Genomic DNA, 18818 nt, shown 5'->3' with positions numbered 1-18818 from the left:
TCTTTGTAGTTCCTGATGAGGTTTGCACGCAGTCAGCATGGCTGGTGTTTCTGTATTTGCTGCAAACACCTTTTCGTGGCTTATTTTAGGTTTTATTTCATTCAAATAATGTTGTATTATTATGTACCTGTGCACACCTGTGTGTGTAACAAGCTGTGCACAGCCATCCCAGCACCAGTCACTGGGACGTATCAATCATGCAATCTACTGATTTGTCATAAAGATTAGAATTGTTTGAGAAATAAGCACTTTGTTTCTCAAAGAGAAAACACAGCCTCAGTAAATCTTGTGTACTCAGAATCAATAATTTTATGAAACTCAACAGCCGGCCAATAATTGAGCATGCAAGCTCCGTCGCAGGATGAGTCCAGAAGAGGCCTGTGTATTGAGATGCTGCCCAAGTAAATCAGTGATGACGCACGCACTTTGCAGCCAACATTTGCACTGACACGTCCTGTGAACCGAGCCAACCCGGGCCACTTCTCAAAATGTAATGTCTTGTATTCATAAAAACCCCACGAAGGGATGGGTGACACTCGGTGCCAGACAGGCAGTCGTAAATGGTCTTTAACCCTAAATACTGTACAAACACGGCCCTTCCAGTAGCTCCTGAAGCTGCAAAAGGACACACGCACACACACACACACACACACACACACACTTGGAGGCGGGTTACCTCGGAGGCCCTGGAACAGGTGTGCCTCTGGCACGGGCGGCCGGCTTGCCCCTCACCGACGGCACCTTGGCATCCTCCGAGCCGCCGTTCAGGTACGTGAGCTCCTGCAGCTGGGCCTGTCTGATCTCATCATTGTAATCCTGCACACAGGGAGAGGCCGGCGCGTTCACACACACACACACACAAACGCACCCACGGCAACCGGCTCGCTTTCAATCACACCGCATTAAATGACGCGCTCGGTCTCCGCGGCCGCAGCTCCGGGAATATCTCGCCAACGTGCTCTCCGGCGATGCCTGTGAAACATTCGGGATCGCCCCGCTGATAAAATCTCTGCAAACACTTTAGCTTTTGTCTCTCCACACTCGCTTTTTGTCCACTAAATTCAAACACATAATTAACTTGAACCATGAAAAACGAGGGTATGCTTTTATGGCGCAGGTGGGAAGGGTTAACGCGGGAGGAGTTGGGGGAGGAGTCTGCCGGTAATTGATGGGGAGATGTAAATCTCCGTAGCTCTGAGCACTCGGGAGATCATGTATAATGAATGGAGGGAGAGTAAATAAGCTGCTTCCCGCTCTCGGATCGACAGAAGTACAGTGACAAAGGGAAAGAGCGAACGCACTGGTATCAGAAACTTCTTGATCTCCTCCAGAGCGTGACCCATCCTGGCGTAGGCCTCGGCCGGCGGGGCGAACACCTCGATGAGGACGTGCAGGTCTTCGTTCAGGTGGTGATATTTGGCCTCGCCGCTCTGCCGTAGCTCTTCTTCCTGATGGTACGGGAAAAAAAAGAAGAAAAAAAAGGAAGGGGGGGGGGTTAGGCATCATATATCCTCCGCGAGTCAGCTGTCACCGTCAGCAACATTTGTCTTGTTTTTTTGTCAAGGATTTATCGCGGGGAGCTTCACACAATGAGGTTCGAGTCCTCGGTGCTGCAGAGTTTTGAGAAAAAAGACACACAGGAAATGTTCCTGATGTATATATTTGCAACAGCAGTCGTTCCTACATCTTTTCTGCTGCGGCTGTCACAATTAACTGATCACCTTTGTCGCCACGCAGCTGCTCGTCCTTGTAACAAATGCACGGATAAAGTGCGTCCTGTCGCGCACTCAATCATAAGACATGTTTCTATTTGTGTCAAAAGTAGAGCATTGTGATTCTGCATAAATGATGAATAATGTGGCAAAGCACTGGTTCAATTAGCTACCACAATACAATGAAAGAGATATTCAGCAAACGAAAGTCAAAAGGAAAAATAGGAGACGTCAAATAAGACATCAAACCCTCCTTTGACTGGGAAGTGATTTCTGAGGGAAATAAGTGCACAAAGACGTCAACACTCACCGAACTGCACCAACGAGACTAATTAAAAGATCTAAAGGCTTTTCGCCGTAAGAAAAGATAACAGTCTTAAAATAAATAGATCCATGCAACCCTACTCAAGCAAACATGTGGGCACTACTACTGAAATCTGCACATTTTTGGAGAAAAAGTCATTTGGAGCCGATACGTAAGGTGATGCCCTGACGTTTCCTTTTGCCAAATGTTTACGAGTCAGCGCCTTTCTTCGTGCACCACCAGCATGTAGACATGTTAATCTTATCAGCGAAGTATCTCGACATGGATTGGTGCCGATGTTGGTGAAAACATGTAACGGCTCTGGTAAACACCTGCCTTTTGATTCCAGGAGCTGTTGGATGGATTAACATGGAACTTGGTTCTGCGATTTTTACTCACAGATCCACCATAATGTCTGTGGCTGATGGGGATGTCATTCAACGAAGACATTTCATTCCAAATAACAAATGTCAAAATCAAGGGGATGTTCAAGAAAAAGTCAGACACGTCGCTGAAACGTTAAACAAAAACAACTGCTGCACCAGACTTTTAACGCAACATCTGGATTTCACGCATTGCATTAAAAACCTCAAACTGAGTAAAATGTCACTTTACCATTGAGGTTTTCAGTAACAAAAACCAACTTCATCATATTTGCTTTTAACTACAGCATTATTTCCTCAACACGTTAAAAGTTACAGATGTTTAGCCTCAAACGGGTGTGGTTGAACAATGTGAAAGCATGGATGTCTTGTTTAGTACTAAAACGTACTAAAACCCCTTCTCGTCTGCAAAAAAGCGCATCGAGTTTAGACTGCAGCAGAAAAACAAGCCGCGTGAACAGCGATAGGCCGCTGAGGCGCGACAGAAGCGGGCCAGCACAATGTTATTGGTGGCGAGAAATGGGACAGCGAAACCCCCCAAAACGTCTTCCCACCGCGCGACACAGGTGGGGGCGGCCCCCGTGTCTCGTCTTCTCTGGGGCCTCTCCAATGGCTGCCACTTCCCCTTCCCCTTCTCCCTCGCCAGCACCACGCCAGCCAGTCTCTGATGTCACCTAATTATAAATAACCTTCTTTTAAGAGTGCCGGGGGTATGGTAATGATATGTTAATTCCCCCCACAAATCTGTGCTTTACGAGCTGAGGGCGCCCAGCGATGACGGAGCCGCCGGTGTCGAGAAGGTAGCGCGAGAAGGGTGTTAGAAAGAGACGAGCGCTTGCAGACTTGGCTCTCGTCTTCCCTTTCATTTGGTTTCAGGGCACATTTGCACGAAGAAAAGAAAAGATGAAACTGTTAAATAAATAACGGAAGACCGAGACTACGGTCACAATGCGTCGTCTGAGGCGTTTTACTCCATCTTTCCATCTATAAGGTCTATTTAACAGGCAAAGGTTCACTGTTATACCCAGTGCATATGTCGTTTCGTAGCAAACCGGCCTGTATGCGGGACCACGTCACATGCACGTGATATCATAACAGCAGACTTCATACACAGCGCTGATAAGAAGCCTCAGTAATCCAGCAGAGTCCTATAGCGGCTAAGCAGCCCACGGTGGGAGATTACAGCTGTCTGTATTTCATATCTACTGGCACAATCTTCCTCCCACTTTTTCTCCCCCCCCCCCCCATAAATCTGCTCATGAAAAGCCGCTCACCCTGGAAATGGGAGGCCGGGACGCCGCGCACGCTCCTGCACGCTCGGGCGCAAACAACGGCGTCGAGCTCGGAGCTTTTCTCATACAAGTCAAATTAAGGGGAGATGTTGGAAAAAAATGGGTCAAGTTCTACCAGTCGTCGGTAGGAACTGCGTGGCGTTGATCCTCGTCGTCTTAAACCTACACTGGGACGAAATCTACAGGCTCTTCACTGGTGACGAGTAACATCGATTCATAGATGCTTTCATTTACTTTTAAAGCGGAGAGCGGACTGAAACCGGTTCGTGTCTCCTCAGGAATCCGCCCCTGTACACAATCTCGATCTATTCACGAGCGCACACAGCTGGGGTTTGTTTCTTTTGGTGCAGGACTTCTCACACATGCCGAGTCGTGCTCTCAGGCAACGCGGCTATTTCAGCTCGCAATTAAACGCCGTGCAGGACTCGCCAAAAGTCACACAACGTGATTGTTGCGTCTATCAGGGAAGTTAAAGCGGGTCCAGGGAGGAAAATGGGTGAGTCAATCATCGTGGCGCTAACGGGGGGGGAGGAGGCCTTTCAACCCCTCCTTCATACCCTTCTGGTCAACACGAGACCAGCAACATATTCAAGCATTAACGACAGTTCTTTGCACCGCCGCCGCCAAAATAAAAGCTTTAAAAATGGAGTTTACTGAATATCGTTTCATCCTCCAACACGTACATTATGTTCTAGTTCTCCATCAGCAGTTTTTCATCATTAATTAAAGAGAGAAACGTGCCTTCAAGGCGCCTCACGCGGAGCATCGGCAGTAGAAGGTTCTTTTGCAGTGCAGCGAACCAGACCCGTGACCTACGCGGGGGGAATCTCGAGCGCTCGAAAACATGATGACACACGCTGCGCTGCTGGAAACAGAAAGTCAGCAGCCGGCTGAAGATGAAGTAGGGCTTTTGAAGCGAAGGTGTATCCTTCTTCCCGCCCACTTAAAAAAAAAAAAAAAAAAAGAAAAAAGAAAGAAAGAGGGAGAGCGTCCCGGACAGAAAGCTGTCAGTCATAAATCCTGCAGCGGGTTGGCGCAGACAGCTGAGGGCTGCCGAGGTCAGCACTTCTCCGTGACAGATCTCTCCTTCAGGTACTCCAAAGCAGTCGGGCCATCAAAGGCAACACAGTAATCAAAAAGGATGTTCTGTATGATAGCGTGAATCATCGCCACCAACAAATCAACCCTGACAAACAGAAGCAAAGATGCAGCAGCCTGCCATCAATTCTGCTGCTAAAGAGACGCCGTTGGAGACATTTATCTCCTTTTTTTTTCATGCACTGACATTTTAAGTTCTAGTCTTTTCAAGAAATCCGTCTTAAGTTTTCCTTAACGTTGAAATGATTCCGATGCATTTTCTTACTGTCTTGAGTTGGAGCTTGTGTGGAAACAAAGCCACAGATTTAGAGCCTCGTCGTCTGTGAGAGAACACGCTTTGAATGGTGTCAGGCGTGTCTGCTGATCCCAAAGATCCCATTTCCATAAACAACGGAAATTTGTTTTCAAGTCGGAGCTGTTCTTCAGAACTGGGTGTGACCCACAAAGTGTCAATCAACTGCAGAATGCTCAAACATTTCAATTTAAAATGAGACAGACATTAAAGGTTAAAGGGAGAAATGTAAACAGAAATGTAAATGACAGCATTGCTAATTAGCCAAAACATATTAAAGCTGCAGGATTAGCAAAGATCCCCAAAAAGATTGCTTTAGATTATAATAAACAAAACAAATAAAAACAATACGATTGTGATTAATTCATTAGTCAACCAGAAGAGAATTGATTCAATAGCTAAACTAATTTATTTTGTGCAAAAACTCGAGAAATTCAATGATTCCAGAGTCTAAAATGTGTTTTCTTCTTTACTCAGGTTTCAATGACAGTAAACTGAATGTTTTCTTTTATATTACACCATAGTATACATTTAAACATGTCATTCTTTCCATCGTCTTATTGTCCTATTGTCCAATGCTATGCACCACCCGCTATATCAAATTCCTTCTATGTCTAACATACTAATAAATAAAGGAATAAATGTTTCTGATTCCTGATGCTGAACATCTAAAATACCCTTGAATCAATGTTGTTTATTTTGGTTAATTAAACTTCATTAATGCATCACTTTGTCACAAAATCAGAATGTCAGCTGGATTTTCACGTGAAAAGTTATTTTTCTAAACTCCGTCCATAGAAGCCAAAGGGCAGCATGACATAACGCGGCGGGTGAAAGAGTGAAAGGAGGGGGGGGTGGGGGGGGGGTTACCTTCTCTTTGTCCCTCATGGATCCTTTTCCCAGAATGGACATCTTTGTGAGCGTGTCCTCCTGTAGCCTCTTCAACGAGTTCCCGCGTGGCCCCAGGAGTTTGCCGACAAAGTTAAACTGCAACAGAGAGCGAGAGGTCAGTCAGCGTCTGCGTGTTTGCAATCGGCTTTGCGAGGAATTTAAGTCAAATCTATGTTGCTGTGTTACGGTTCAACTCTTCCTATGATCAACTCTGCGTATATTTCCTTTAGGTTGACACAATACAATTAATAATGTAAATAAATATATTCCCCTGCAACCATTCTTGTTTTTTCTTTACGGAAGTATAGACGGTGAATGAAACCATACTGTACCAGGACACACTCTCTCATTGAATTGAATGAGAAAATGCGTCCACACATTTTGACTGTAGATGAAACGCCTGCAGGCCGCCTCCACTAATGAGGCGGAGAAGTCTGCACCTGTGGAACAAAACTGATAAACAAAACTATGCTAATCCTCAAATGTAATTACGTGGAGTCCATGGCAGCGACTGGCAGTCACTCCATGCGCTGAAGGATTGGGAGAAGAATGGAAAGATCGACTAACTCTAACTCATCCACGTTGTGATTTAATTTCCATATTTCTCATTCATCAGATTGATCAAACATGTGTTTTGAGCATTTGTTAAGACAGATGGCAGTAAACACAAGGAAGGGAACACACGGAACAACCTGCAACAACATTTCCCGGCCAGATGTTGCAGTTGATGGACTGTGTTTTGACCCCCTGGGGTCTAATGCCGCACCGTTCAGCCGCGATTCATTCTCTAGCAACACGTCGTCACAGTCCCGCGTTGGCAGATGCACCGCCGCGAAAAAAATTGACGCAACAGCCGAGATACCCCGAGTTTAAGCATGCAGGTCAAGCGTCAAAATGATGTCATTTGTTCATGTTTCTGACAATGAATTCCGTTTTCTTTAAACTATTTATGTTTAACACTTGAGTGAATGCAAAGTGCCCCTGTGTGTGACGATCAATAATCAATAACATCCGGTGCTTCAACCAACCAATTAGCCTCAAAGTAAAGGGTTCCAACAGGAGGCCGTCGTTCTGATAGTAAATGGGACAATCTATGCTGATTCATGCAGATTTTTTTTATGAAATCAGAACTTTACTGATATCAGTTTCATCCTCTCGAATGTCTGAATTTAAATCCGCATCATTATCATAATGCGCGTGTTTGCGCTGACATTGAACTCGAGCGCCTCCGGCGTGTCTCCATCTATCAAAGGCTTCGGCGCCTCGGATTACTTCACGAGGTCATGCGCTTCCTCAGCCGTGGAAAACACAAAACAAATGTCATGCATTACTGTGTGTGCAGAGCCGGACGTCCTCCGCGCGCTTCCACCGGCAGCTGGAGACGAAAAAGGAAGAGCGGCGCTCCTCCACCCCCCCCGACCCCCCCCACCTTCTCCACGCGTTTCCTTTACCAGTGAGTTATACAGCCGTCTCCCTCAACTATCTAGGTCATCAATTAGCTAGCAGGGTAGAGCCGGTTTGCTTCCACACCTCACCCTTATCTCTCCCGCCTTTTGTCCAGGAACCCGGGAGCTTGTTAGGAAGCCCTCCTGCCAATTCCTGGCCGAGGCACTCGAGCTCGAGTGAGTGGCTCTAAAAAACGCTGAGCGCCTGTTGATTCGCGGCCCCCGGTCGGGGCGGGCGGAACGTCCGGCAGCTCTCGGGCCGCCTTCAGCTTTTTTACGATTACCTCGAGTCCTGCGGCCGGGCGTGATATTCCCGCCGTGTCCCGCTGTGCTAATTTCAAAGTGGCCCCCTGCAAAGTTCTAACCTTGGACCGATGAATATGTAACGGCGCGTTGGCGTTGGGAGCGTGTGGACTTTGATGATAACTTCTGTCTGCGTCACCCGAAACATTTTCACGGCGCACAAATGAACTCCTTGTGTATCCAGTGGGACACGGAATGTTGGGTTAGGGAAATGCAATTTAAAGTTATCTGAGCAAACACGGCCTCTAATGTATTCAAACGTGTAAGAGGTCCATCAAAGGGGACACCGCCGGCGCCGGGGGGAAGGAGGGGGGAGTCGGGGGGGTAAAACACAAGGTGCGGGGAGATGTTTTAAATGTGCCGAGCTGAACCGCCCTCCATCGCCTCCATCGCCTCCGCCCGGACGGGGCCTCGGTCGCTCGCCAGCGTCAGGCAGAGAGCGAAGAAAGAAGGAGCAAATTCACAGGAAGGAGACTTTCTGCATCGGTGAAACTCCCCCTTTCATATCGCCTGGAAACGGAGCGCTAATTAAAGATTTGATCAATTTCAGAACGGGAATGGATTTGTGTAAACGATGTTTGTTTACGACGCGTGTCCTGTAGGATCGCTTCCAATTAAATATTTTTGTCTTCCACGCAACGTTCACATGAAGGCAAACAAAACACTAAAAAGGCTTCAGGGGTTTCACCATGTGAGATTTTCATATCTGGATTATTGTCAAAAGACGCTTCTGTGATATTTTTATCTAAGTTGTTTTTTATGTAACATTGGACGATGTTGGTCCAGATGTTGGATGTTTGAGGCTGAGTGATTCTCTCGAGGATGTTGGACCTCAGACCCCTTTGCCGTCACTATCTGGCTTCTTAATCTCTCTGTGCTTCGTCCAATAAACCACGGCGCTCTACGTCAAATTACATTTACTGTATTAAGTTCCCGTATCTGACAATTGAAATAAAGTTTTGATAACAGCATGTACATAGATTACGTATTTTATATCTATATATATATTTTTTTTTCCCTCAGGCCTTGAAGCAGGTTAAAGTCGTGTTATGGACAATACTATTTAAACACAAATCGTCCAGATTTTTCTTTGGATTAGTTTGACCGATGCCAGTAAATGTCAGAGAGAAATCTGCGCTTGGACATCGGAAGGCGCTTGCGGAGCCACGCGTCCGTCTCGCCGCGCCGAACAATCCTCCCAATATGAGAGTCTCACGGAACACGTTACCGTAATCCCCGCTGTTGATCGGGAATCAAAACCTCCCTGACTCCTTCTGCGACGGATGCTTCGTGGGGGGGTTAGCTAACGCTCTGGTTATCACGAGGGATTATGTGATTTACAATAAAAACCTGCCCGGGCTCCTCCGCATGTCAGCAAACCGTGTGAGAGGACGGCGCCCGTAATCACCACAATAAAAGCTCACGCGTGGAGAAAAATGGACTGAATTACACGTTTTGCGCAACATTCAGCTAAAAACAAAAGGGGGGAGGCCCCGTGCGAGGCGGTTTCATCGCCCGCTGCGAGCGCCGGGCGAAAGGTGTGCGCTGTGATTTGTGCTGAGGACGGCGGGGACGGGAGCTACAGCGGGGGGGGGGGGATAAATCACCGCTCCCAGCTCGGAGGAGCCACAGTCTGAACTGGAAATGAACCAGTGGGACTCCCCGCGGCTCGCTAATGGCCTGCGGCGCGTTCTGCCGAAGGGGGGTGAGAGAGGGCCCGCGGGCCGAGGGGAACCGCACGGATGCAGAGGCCGGGGTGTTATTTAGTTGCTGAGTAGGTGTGACTTTTTGTGTCGTCCTGGTTAAATCGGGATTTTAAAACGCGGACGTCTCTATTTCTGTAGCCGACGTTTCAGTTCTTGTTCTAAAATAACATTAACAGAGATTGCTTATATATGTTGTGCTAAAAGGTCCAGATTAACGTGTTCTAATGGTGAATCCCATCGTTCTGGTAAATTAAAACACAGTTGATCCCCTGATCAGCAGGTAAACGCCGCGCCCATTAATTCGTGTTTATGAGAAATGACAAAACTTCCAATTGAACTAATATCATAAAACTGCCAAATGGACGAGAACGCGACAACCGACTAACTAACAAAGCCGCTAAGTGGCTATTTTGGAAAACGTCCTGAATGCCCGGCGCCCAAAGGGTTGATGCCGGCGGCTCAGGAGAAAAGCCCATTGGAGTCAGGACCATCACTCTCGCCGTTTCTACCTGTCGGGTGGAACAAATTGAATTTGTCGTCCTCCGGTGGCTTTGTTGGAGCTCTAAACAGCGTTTGAGTGCGGCTACTTATCAAAGCTGCCAAGGCGGATTTGTTCGGCTGGGGACCTTGGAGACTTGGAAGCGGGGCCCCCGCGAGGACGCCATACGTGCAGAAGACTGGCGGACCGCCGGGTCCGGCTCGTCGTCAACGCACACCGGAAATGTCCTCAAAGACCACAGAGGGACCCGAGATTTGGTGATTAGGGGGGAAACAGACGTTCCGTCCACTGGAGTATTGAGATATAACCACTGAAATGTGTCCCGGACAGCGGTTATCAAAAGATATGCAGCTCTCGGGAGTAAAACTTTAACAGCGATATAGCATCTTACTGCACGCGTGTATGTGAACATGTGACATCTACAGTGATCGATCAGAATCATCAGAACCTCATTGTGGATATTTGTTTTAACACTTGAAAATAGAAGAAGAAGATTTTCTCCAGCGACGGTTATTTTAAAATGAAGAGCGTTGACAGGGAAGTGTGTGTGTCACGGGGCTCAAGCGGCCGCGTGTTGACATTTTAAAGCAACGTGTTGAGCTGATTGCTGGTTTCGAACGTGTGTTTACACGGCGTGTGTTGAACTGACAGGTGTTATTTTAACGTGCATGCGATATAATATGCTCGAGCCATTGTGCAGAAATGCACTTTTCTGCCGGGGGGGGGGGATGTAGCTGCAGGTTACCGCCCTGCTTTCCCCTTGGAGGGCTGAGGTGAAAACGAGAGCGTCCCTCTCGCTTTTACACCAACCCACCTCCCCATCGCGCTCCCACCGGGAAATCCCTGTCATGCACCGAGCTGCCGAAGAGCTCCTCCGCTGCGGCAACGGCGCTATCGCTCCAAATGGGGGGGGCGGGGGGGGGGCTTCATGTGCAGGTCATCGCAAAGCCGGCTGTCTGGGGGGGGGGGGCCTCAACATGTGACTCGCGTGCTGCATTGCAAGCGCACTCTCACCCCGCCAGGCGCTCACGAGAAGGAAAGGAAACACCTCAGAGAGGGTTGCAAGAGATCCGCTGCTCATTTCAAGACAACAGAATCCATCGTTCCATATTCCTTAAATATTCATTGACAAATATAAATAAAAATATACAGTCGTGAAGACTTTGACTGAGCGAGGTCGGTGGAATGTGGAGGCAATTATGTCGTCGAGGTGTTCAGGAACATTTCCTGCATCGGGACCTCGTGAATGGGAGGTTTATTGGTATTCAGGCGAATCAGCAGCGCCGACCTCCACCTCGGAGTGAGAAAAGGCGCATCAACGTAATGAGAGAAAAGGTCGTCCCAGTCACTCATTTGCTGTGAAAAGAGGCTTGGTGGTGGGAACCTTTCAACAGCTTGAAGCGATTTCTTAAGGAAGAAAGTTCCCCCCGACAAAGTCCCAGATCTGTCAGCAAAAAGACTCCAAGTGTTTTACGTCAAGGAACAAAAAGCTTCCCGTGGCTGTAGTCAGGAATCTAAATAGAAACCGGCGATACTGTAGTTCGGCTTCAGCGTCTATAAATATCCACGCACACTCCTGGAGAAGTCGGCTGCCACAACACTTACTTTGGGAAACTGCTTGACTGGTATTAAAATCTTCTGGCCCAGTTTCATGTTCTTGTTGATGACGACGTCGATGAACTTCTCCTCTTCCTTCTCCTCGTCTTTCTGAATTTTCTCAATCTCTGAAAAAGACGGAGAGACAAAAGGACTGAGTCGGGGTGGACGAGCAGCAAATGGGAAACACTGGAAAATGAAAAGTAACATGTTGCCAACGAGGAGGAGAGTTCCACACTCGATGGATTAGTTCAGTCGATTTAATACAAACACAAGTGAGCGTGAATTGTTTTTGTCTTTTGTTCTTGGACTTTTGGCAGAAGGGAAAAAAAAAAAAAAAAACTCAACAAATAATTAACTCGGATGAATCAATAACGAAATGAACACACGGCTCTGTGAATAATGCAGGTGGGTTTCAATCTTTTAGCAAGAAAGTAAGTAAACGTTCCCAAAATGAAACCTATTAATTAAAAATTGCCTATAAAATGTAAAGAATGACTATTCAGGTCTGTGAGTGCAGCGGTTAAAAAGCTAAATGAAGATATTGGATCATCTGGAACCAGCTCTTGTTTTAGAGGATGCTCGTGAGTGTTGGTCTGCAGATCCGCTCGAACCTTTCAGGCACAAGAAAAGGACGCTATCTCTCTCTCTCTTAACCTTTAGGCCACCAGAAGGCCAATTTGTTTATACAGAAAACAAATAACGGGTGTGTGGGGGGGCGGGGGGACACACACTCCGGGCTCTCAGGGAACGCCGGCTGTCGCAGCTCCTCCTATGGGAGCTGCGCACTTGGATGTATTTGGAGATGTAACCTTGAACGTTTAATCAGATGGATAACGTCGGTGGAAAAATGGTTTTGCAGAGAGGGCAGCTGGGAGGTGCAGGGGCGTCACGGCAAAGACTGTAGGCTAAAAGCACGGCGGCGAAGTCCATCACTGATTTATTTATGGTCTTTAAAAAAAAAAAAAACAGGATTCAAAAGAGAGCGCTCTGGATTTTACATTTTACAAAGCCATCGTTTTAACTGGGTTCAAGGGTCCAAATGAATCACATGATCATTTTTCAATTACATTAATCTGAGCATCTGCACCTCTGGAGACTATAAACTATAAAGGCATCGCTGCAGCAGTACGGCGGAATGTAATTAAAACCTTTGATTTGAGTGTTAACAAGGATAAAAGAGGTGAGATGGAGATATTCTTAAGCTCTGCTTTATCCCGGGGGGGGGGGGGGGGGGGCAGAGAGCGCAACATCAATGTTAATGCGTCGCCTAGCAACAATGCCAACACAGAGTTTCCTCTAAACAGTCCGGCTCTGATTCATCAGGAGAGATTGTGACTCGTGTTTGTCAACGTTTTTTTTTTTCTTTTGCTCTGAAAAAAATCCCTCTTGCCCTCAAAGAAAATATTGCATTTTAAATCCAAGTAAACCCAGACGGTGCGCGCCGCTCAATGGAGGTGTGGGTGTAGCAGGTGTAATGAGCTCTACATCGGAATCAGCCGGATCGAACCGACGGACTGAAGCTCGTGTGTGTGACGACGTGACCTGAGCAGCACCTTCGTCGGTCCAAGTGTTCCAAAAGAAAGCCCCGTAAACTGTTGTTCTTTTTGCTTGTGTTCAGCCTTGAGAATTGGCCGTTTATTCCTTTGCTTCCGTTTGATAAGGTCACAGAAGAATAGGATTCCCCTGCGTCGTGTTTGACTGCATGCGCTCTGGGTCACTCGGCAGTAATTATCGTTGAATATGACACGCCTCGGCTTTTCTTTCCGATCCACCGTTTGCATTGTTTTGCTTCCCGATCCTTTCTGAGGCTCCGAAGTGCTTCGATGAAACTCAGCTTAGAGTACAAATCTCGGTTAATACAACTGTGGTTTCATTTGATTACTTTTGGCCTTCATTTGCAAAAATGAAGACAAAACGAAAGCCGATGGAAAGATACTAAACAGCTCACAATAACCTCAGCTTTATATATATATATATTTATATTAGGTCCGTCACATTATTTGGCCCACTGCTCACTTACTCAAGATATAACTATGATTAATCCTATAAACAAAATCTGCTTCTATTTTTTCCGACGAATGCATCGAACATGAAAACTTTACCACCTTTGCACACGTTGAACACATCTCCACAGTCACCGGACTCCATCCCAGCTGCCCCGCTCTTCCATTAGAGTAAAGCAGCTCGCTGATTCAGGCCTCCCCGTTTAAAATTCATAAACTGGCTGGATTTCGCGGGATTATGCATGACTTGGGCTCCGTGCTGGAGGGTCGGGTGCGGAAGTGGGGACTGAGGCAATTGGGTCATTAAGTGTCCCGGGTTCCGTGTTGAGGGGCGCGATACATGATAAGTACCGTGCCTGCTCGCCGGGTGCATGTGTCCTTATTCTCATCTGTCATCACAGATCATATGTAAATGTTTTATCAGCGAGATCATGAGTTCGCACGAAAGTCAGTGAGCCTCTTTTCGCCTTTTATGCTTTTATTTGTGTGGAAATTTTGCCATCTTGAAACTTCCCCTTTAGGCTGATTTTACACAAATACAGTGACCAACACCAATCAATCTCATCTATATCTGGGCAATAGATGCTCTAACTGGGATATCTGTCTATCTGCGTTGCCCCGGGCGACGCGCTTTAGTTGCAGTAAATACAACCCGTCGGATGTGACATCCACTGTGGTCGACTTAATCGTGTTTGTTACGTCTTGAGATGCTGTTCTTACTTATTCTTCTGCTCATGAAATAGCAGAAAAAGCTCACAATCATTTGTATTTAATAGATGTCATTATGATTTGCACCACCTTGAATTTCTTCACTCTGCGGGATGCAACTTCGTCGCAGTGCGTTTCCTTGTGTAAATAACACGGCGACAAGCTTCTCTTTAGCGTCGAGAGTAAAAAACACTTCTTTTCTAAGTGGCACAGGGGTCGTTTCTTCGCGAGACCGATGCCGCGTGTGTCCGTCTGCAGCCCGACAGACTCATTATTTTTGTTGTTTTGCAATTACGGGTCAAAAGAAATAAATGGTCCAACGTGAACGCGACCTCGTTTATTCTCATTTCCCATCCAGCGTAGCACGCTTATACAAACACAATCAAAAGAACAATGAGGTCACCGAAGGATGAAATATTCAAACTAAAATGCAAAAAAAATTCCAGACAGAAGATTGTTAAAAAAAAAAAAAAAACATCAAGCTGCTTCCTACAATGAGCAAAGGGACCAGATGAGGTTATTTTTCCACTGTGGGTGGAGTGGAGAGTTGGAGAAAAGGTGAGTCTTGTATTTCCGATCACATCTGCGGCAGCTACCGTATACGAGTAAATGCTAAACACAGCACAGGAAGAGCTGACCGACCGAGTAACGCCATCCATTACTAACTCAGGGTTTGCTCGTATTACCACCAGTCGGTACCATCTAAGCGGCGGCAATTCAATGATGAATCGAGCGATCAGTTAAGGATCAATGTGTGGTTTTGTCTTGTCAGCATCCCAAACACACTGCAGAATCAGACAAAGACAGAAGCAGCAAAAGCAGCTTAAAAATAGACATAACACAAAGCAACCGGGTCTCGCGACGATTCGAATTCACAAGCATCAATAAGTCCTACGCTTTCTTTGGAGTTTTTTTATATATATATTTTTTTTTTATGCTCCAGCCGTTAAAGACGGCGGTGGAGTGACAGACCGCCGAGGGTCTCGGTGCCAGAAACCGTTTCATGTGCGCGCCCAGTGCGACCGCACACAATTAGCTTGAATCATGGTGTCAAGGCTGTGACCCTTGAGAAAGAAACACTAAGGCAGAAAAAAACACACACATATATATATATATATATATATATATATACACACACGCACACATTTATTGCCTGGACTCGCTCCTGTCCCGAAATCTCAATTTCACTCCGGCTCCTCAGCTGCCTCGACAAGGTCAGGCTGGCAGCGGGAATTCGTCTCGCCCCCCTAATCTGGAGATTACATTCTCGGCGGGCCGGGGAGGTTCCCTCCCTCCCTCCCTCCCTCCCTCCCTTTCTGCCTCGCTCCCTGAAACCCCGCCAGCCCGGCTCTCTACTGTGAGGTAACGAGCCAAGACCCGCTTACAGTGTGGAGATAATGTCCACGGATTAAGGCCGAGAACCCCTCGAGCGGCGCCTCCTTTCATTTCAGCATCCGGCCCGCGAAGCGCCGTAAACACATCCAGCTTCCTGCGCGTCGCCGGGGAAAGTCCCGCCCCCTTTCCTCTCGTGCAAAGCGCGCGATAGCGGATGGGTTTAATCCCCCCAACCAGAACTCAGTGGCAACGGTGAGAGCACTGGGCAAACGGAAACCAAAAAAAGCCGGGCTTCTTTCGCAATGCTCTCGTCGCCCGCGGGTTGAGTCGAAGTTCCTTCGACGTCGCCTCGAGTGGCGGAGTCGTTCAAAGTGGAGAAGCTTGTTGTTTCGAGGCCCTTTAAGGGTTCAACTCCGCCTAAAAGGCGGCAGACGCGCTGCGCTGCGGCGTCGTTGGTGTGACGGCGGTGCACAGACCTCCGGCTCGCCTTTGTTTGCTCATCCAGGCAGTCGGAGGGCGCTTCTCGTTTTTTGGCGCCTGTTCGTCTCAAATGCTTTGCTTGCACGGAGATTATCGTGGTGTTCTCAAGCAGCCGGAGAATTTTGGGCTTCACAAAATTTGTCCCGATCCACGAAATCCACAGCAGCTGCATTTTAACCGCGCGACGTGTGGCGGACGCAGGTTTCATCAGTGGTGGGTTGCGTCTGGTGCAACAATTGTGGCGAATGTTATCAAACTGTTCACAGAGAAAGCGGCGAGCATCGAATGGGATTGAAAGCGGGGCGGCGGACGAGGAGGAACGTGTGAATAAGCGGCGGTTGTGGTGAGAGAGGACGCAAACTCCCGCAGGGCCCATCCGTTGAAAAGCAGCACGTCCGCAGTCGCACTGAGCAGTGAAACAAAGTCAGCTCTTACTTCAGCTGTGACAAAGTAGACTTGTTGGCAGTATGAGCCCCTTTTGCTGAGCTGTTAAAAACAAAAAAAATACAATACAATGTTGTATTTTTACCGGGGGAAACTAATTCGACTGGTGATAAAAAAAATTTAAAAAAACCTTGACCTTGGCATCGCGGCAGCTCCCAACTGGAGTGTCAGGTGTGTTAATGGATATTCTAATAAGACACAACGCTGAACTCGCTGACTACGCTATTTATACACAGCGGATTAACACAACATTCAGAAGTGTGGCCTAAAAGATGCTGAATATGTGATGAGTTTGATCCGCAAGCATCCTGTGATACACACAGATACTGTACATCATTGAAGATATTCCTCCTCATAACACACAAATCACGGAGCTGCTCTGGAGTTTTCTTAAAATCGGGAGGAGGGAACCATGTGTTTTAGTGGCATTTCTTAATCCGATGTACGCGATCGTCTCCGTACTGTGAATATTTCCTAAAAGAGGCGCCGCAACCTCAGCGACCTTGAACCCCGTCTGAGCTATGAGAGTTTGTTCAGTTATTTCATTATTTATTTCCCTAACAATGTTTCATTTGGTGATGTATTTATTTTGTCTTTTTTATTTAAGAAATGAAAACAATAGACATTTTAAATCTTATGTGACCGATATTGTGAAATCATTTTCCAGTTCACATTATTATTACAATTACTATAATGGTTCTCGGCATACAGTTTGTTTTGCAACTTGAAATACGTACTTATTAATCGCACATTTGCGTGAGCGTCATTCCTTCCTGCATTCCGAGCGTTCGTCCTCAGATAGCAAGCAGGAGAGTCAACGGAGGAGCACATGACACCTGCAGTGCTGTTTCTTGTGTGTGTGTGTGTGTGTGTGTGTGTGTCCGTGGTGCTGAAACACACCCAGAGACGAGGAGACAGTTTCTCATCCTGCTCGCATTTCATGGTTGCAGATTGAACTTTGTCCCCCCGTTAAAGCCATAATCACGTTTTCCCCAGCGTACCAATGGAGCAGCAGACGGGGAAACTGCAGGGAAGCGAAGACAGACAACGGGAGACGCTGGGGACAGCTGTTAGACGCCTATTGGCAGACAAACAGGTGTTTCTACGCACCTCCCCCCCTGCTGATGGGAGAGAATCAATCAATAATTAGCTATAAGATTCTGCTTTCAAACTCCTTCTCAGATTTATTAAAGGTGGGCCCAGACTAAGAAATGTATAAAGAACCCTTTGTGTAATTTCCATTTAAATGGACTATAATGGTGTGTAGGCCAGTGTTGAATATACACATATATTTATATATATATATGTGTGTACTTCTCCAGGTACAGAGCAGTACACAGCGAGTGCGTGGACGGGTATTCTTACCCGTGGGCTGTACTGGCCTCTCCATGCATGTACAGACGGTTTCTTTATTTCAAGCCTAATACAGAGTGACCAAATACGTCTATAATGGTCGCTAAAGCTCTGCGATGAATAAGACTCCAGGAGGAAGAAACACCATGAAATCAATAAATAACACATGTAATAAGAGCATTGTGTAATTGAAAGGTCTCCATGCGGTCAGGGATGAGACGAGGACCACATGACTGAGATACTGATACTTAATAAGAGGCCTGTATGATTCCAAAGCCGATACATTGAACCCGCGGCCGAAGACACTTAGCGACCTGCGCTCGGATTACACCTCCGATGAATCACCTTCTTTGTTTAGCCATCCACAGCGCCTGGTGCATGCTGGGACGCTTTCTCTTCATTAGGAGACCGCTGAGACGGCGGGTGGACAGCGGCGCATCGAACCCCGCTGCACGGACGCCGCGAATGAACAGCGAGGGCGGCGGCGGGGGGGAATGGACAGATAAATCCTCTTAAACGAGAGTTAATTAACAATAAATCATCCATCTGGTCACAAATAAACCTTTAATACAAAGCTGGATATCAACAAGAAAAGGCCGACAGAAAGGCCACTTCGTCGCAGAATTAACACGGGCTGATGTTTATCGGTTCGACGTCCCTTTGCCTAATGAAGTTTCCCATAAAACTGTCATTAGGCTCTGGAGGGGGGGGGGGGGGGGGGGTTCGAGGATGAAAATGAAAACTGTGCAGCTTGATGTACATCATTATCAGGGCCTCATATCAGGGTGCATTATCAAAACACACTGAATCATCATAACTGGTAATGACCAGACCTCCTTCATTTTTTTTTTTTTCTATTATTCATCGCGTGTCGATTAAAACCGCAGACAAATGCATGAAAAAAGCGTGTAAGTGCCTCCTAAAAGCATTGGGCGCTGGCACACACACACACACACACACACACACGACGT

At 47.0% G+C, this 18818-nt stretch overlaps 1 protein-coding gene across 3 annotated transcripts in view; it reads right to left on the bottom strand.

Annotated features, from left to right (window-relative positions):
* khdrbs3 (KH domain containing, RNA binding, signal transduction associated 3) overlaps positions 1 to 18818 on the bottom strand; it is a 66977-nt gene that overhangs the window by 25908 nt on the left and 22251 nt on the right. For 2 of the 3 annotated variants that reach the window (XR_005713262.2, XM_040188910.2), the window contains exons 2-5: positions 11531 to 11649; positions 5952 to 6068; positions 1302 to 1448; positions 677 to 816 (exon numbers count right to left, since the gene is read on the bottom strand). Coding sequence is in view for 2 of the 3 variants with exons in the window: in XM_040188910.2 (XP_040044844.1) it covers positions 677 to 816; positions 1302 to 1448; positions 5952 to 6068; positions 11531 to 11649 (523 nt within the window). In the remaining variant the exon portion in view is untranslated. Of the gene's footprint in view, positions 1 to 676; positions 817 to 1301; positions 1449 to 5951; positions 6069 to 11530; positions 11650 to 15620; positions 15724 to 18818 lie in introns of those variants that run through there. The other variant, XM_040188911.2, reaches the window with a different exon arrangement.

Source organism: Gasterosteus aculeatus, chromosome 10 (assembly GCF_964276395.1).
Source record: "Gasterosteus aculeatus chromosome 10, fGasAcu3.hap1.1, whole genome shotgun sequence".
Lineage (NCBI taxonomy): Eukaryota > Metazoa > Chordata > Actinopteri > Perciformes > Gasterosteidae > Gasterosteus > Gasterosteus aculeatus.
Note: the sequence above shows the minus strand (reverse complement) of the source record. Positions and strands in the feature narration are given on the sequence as shown.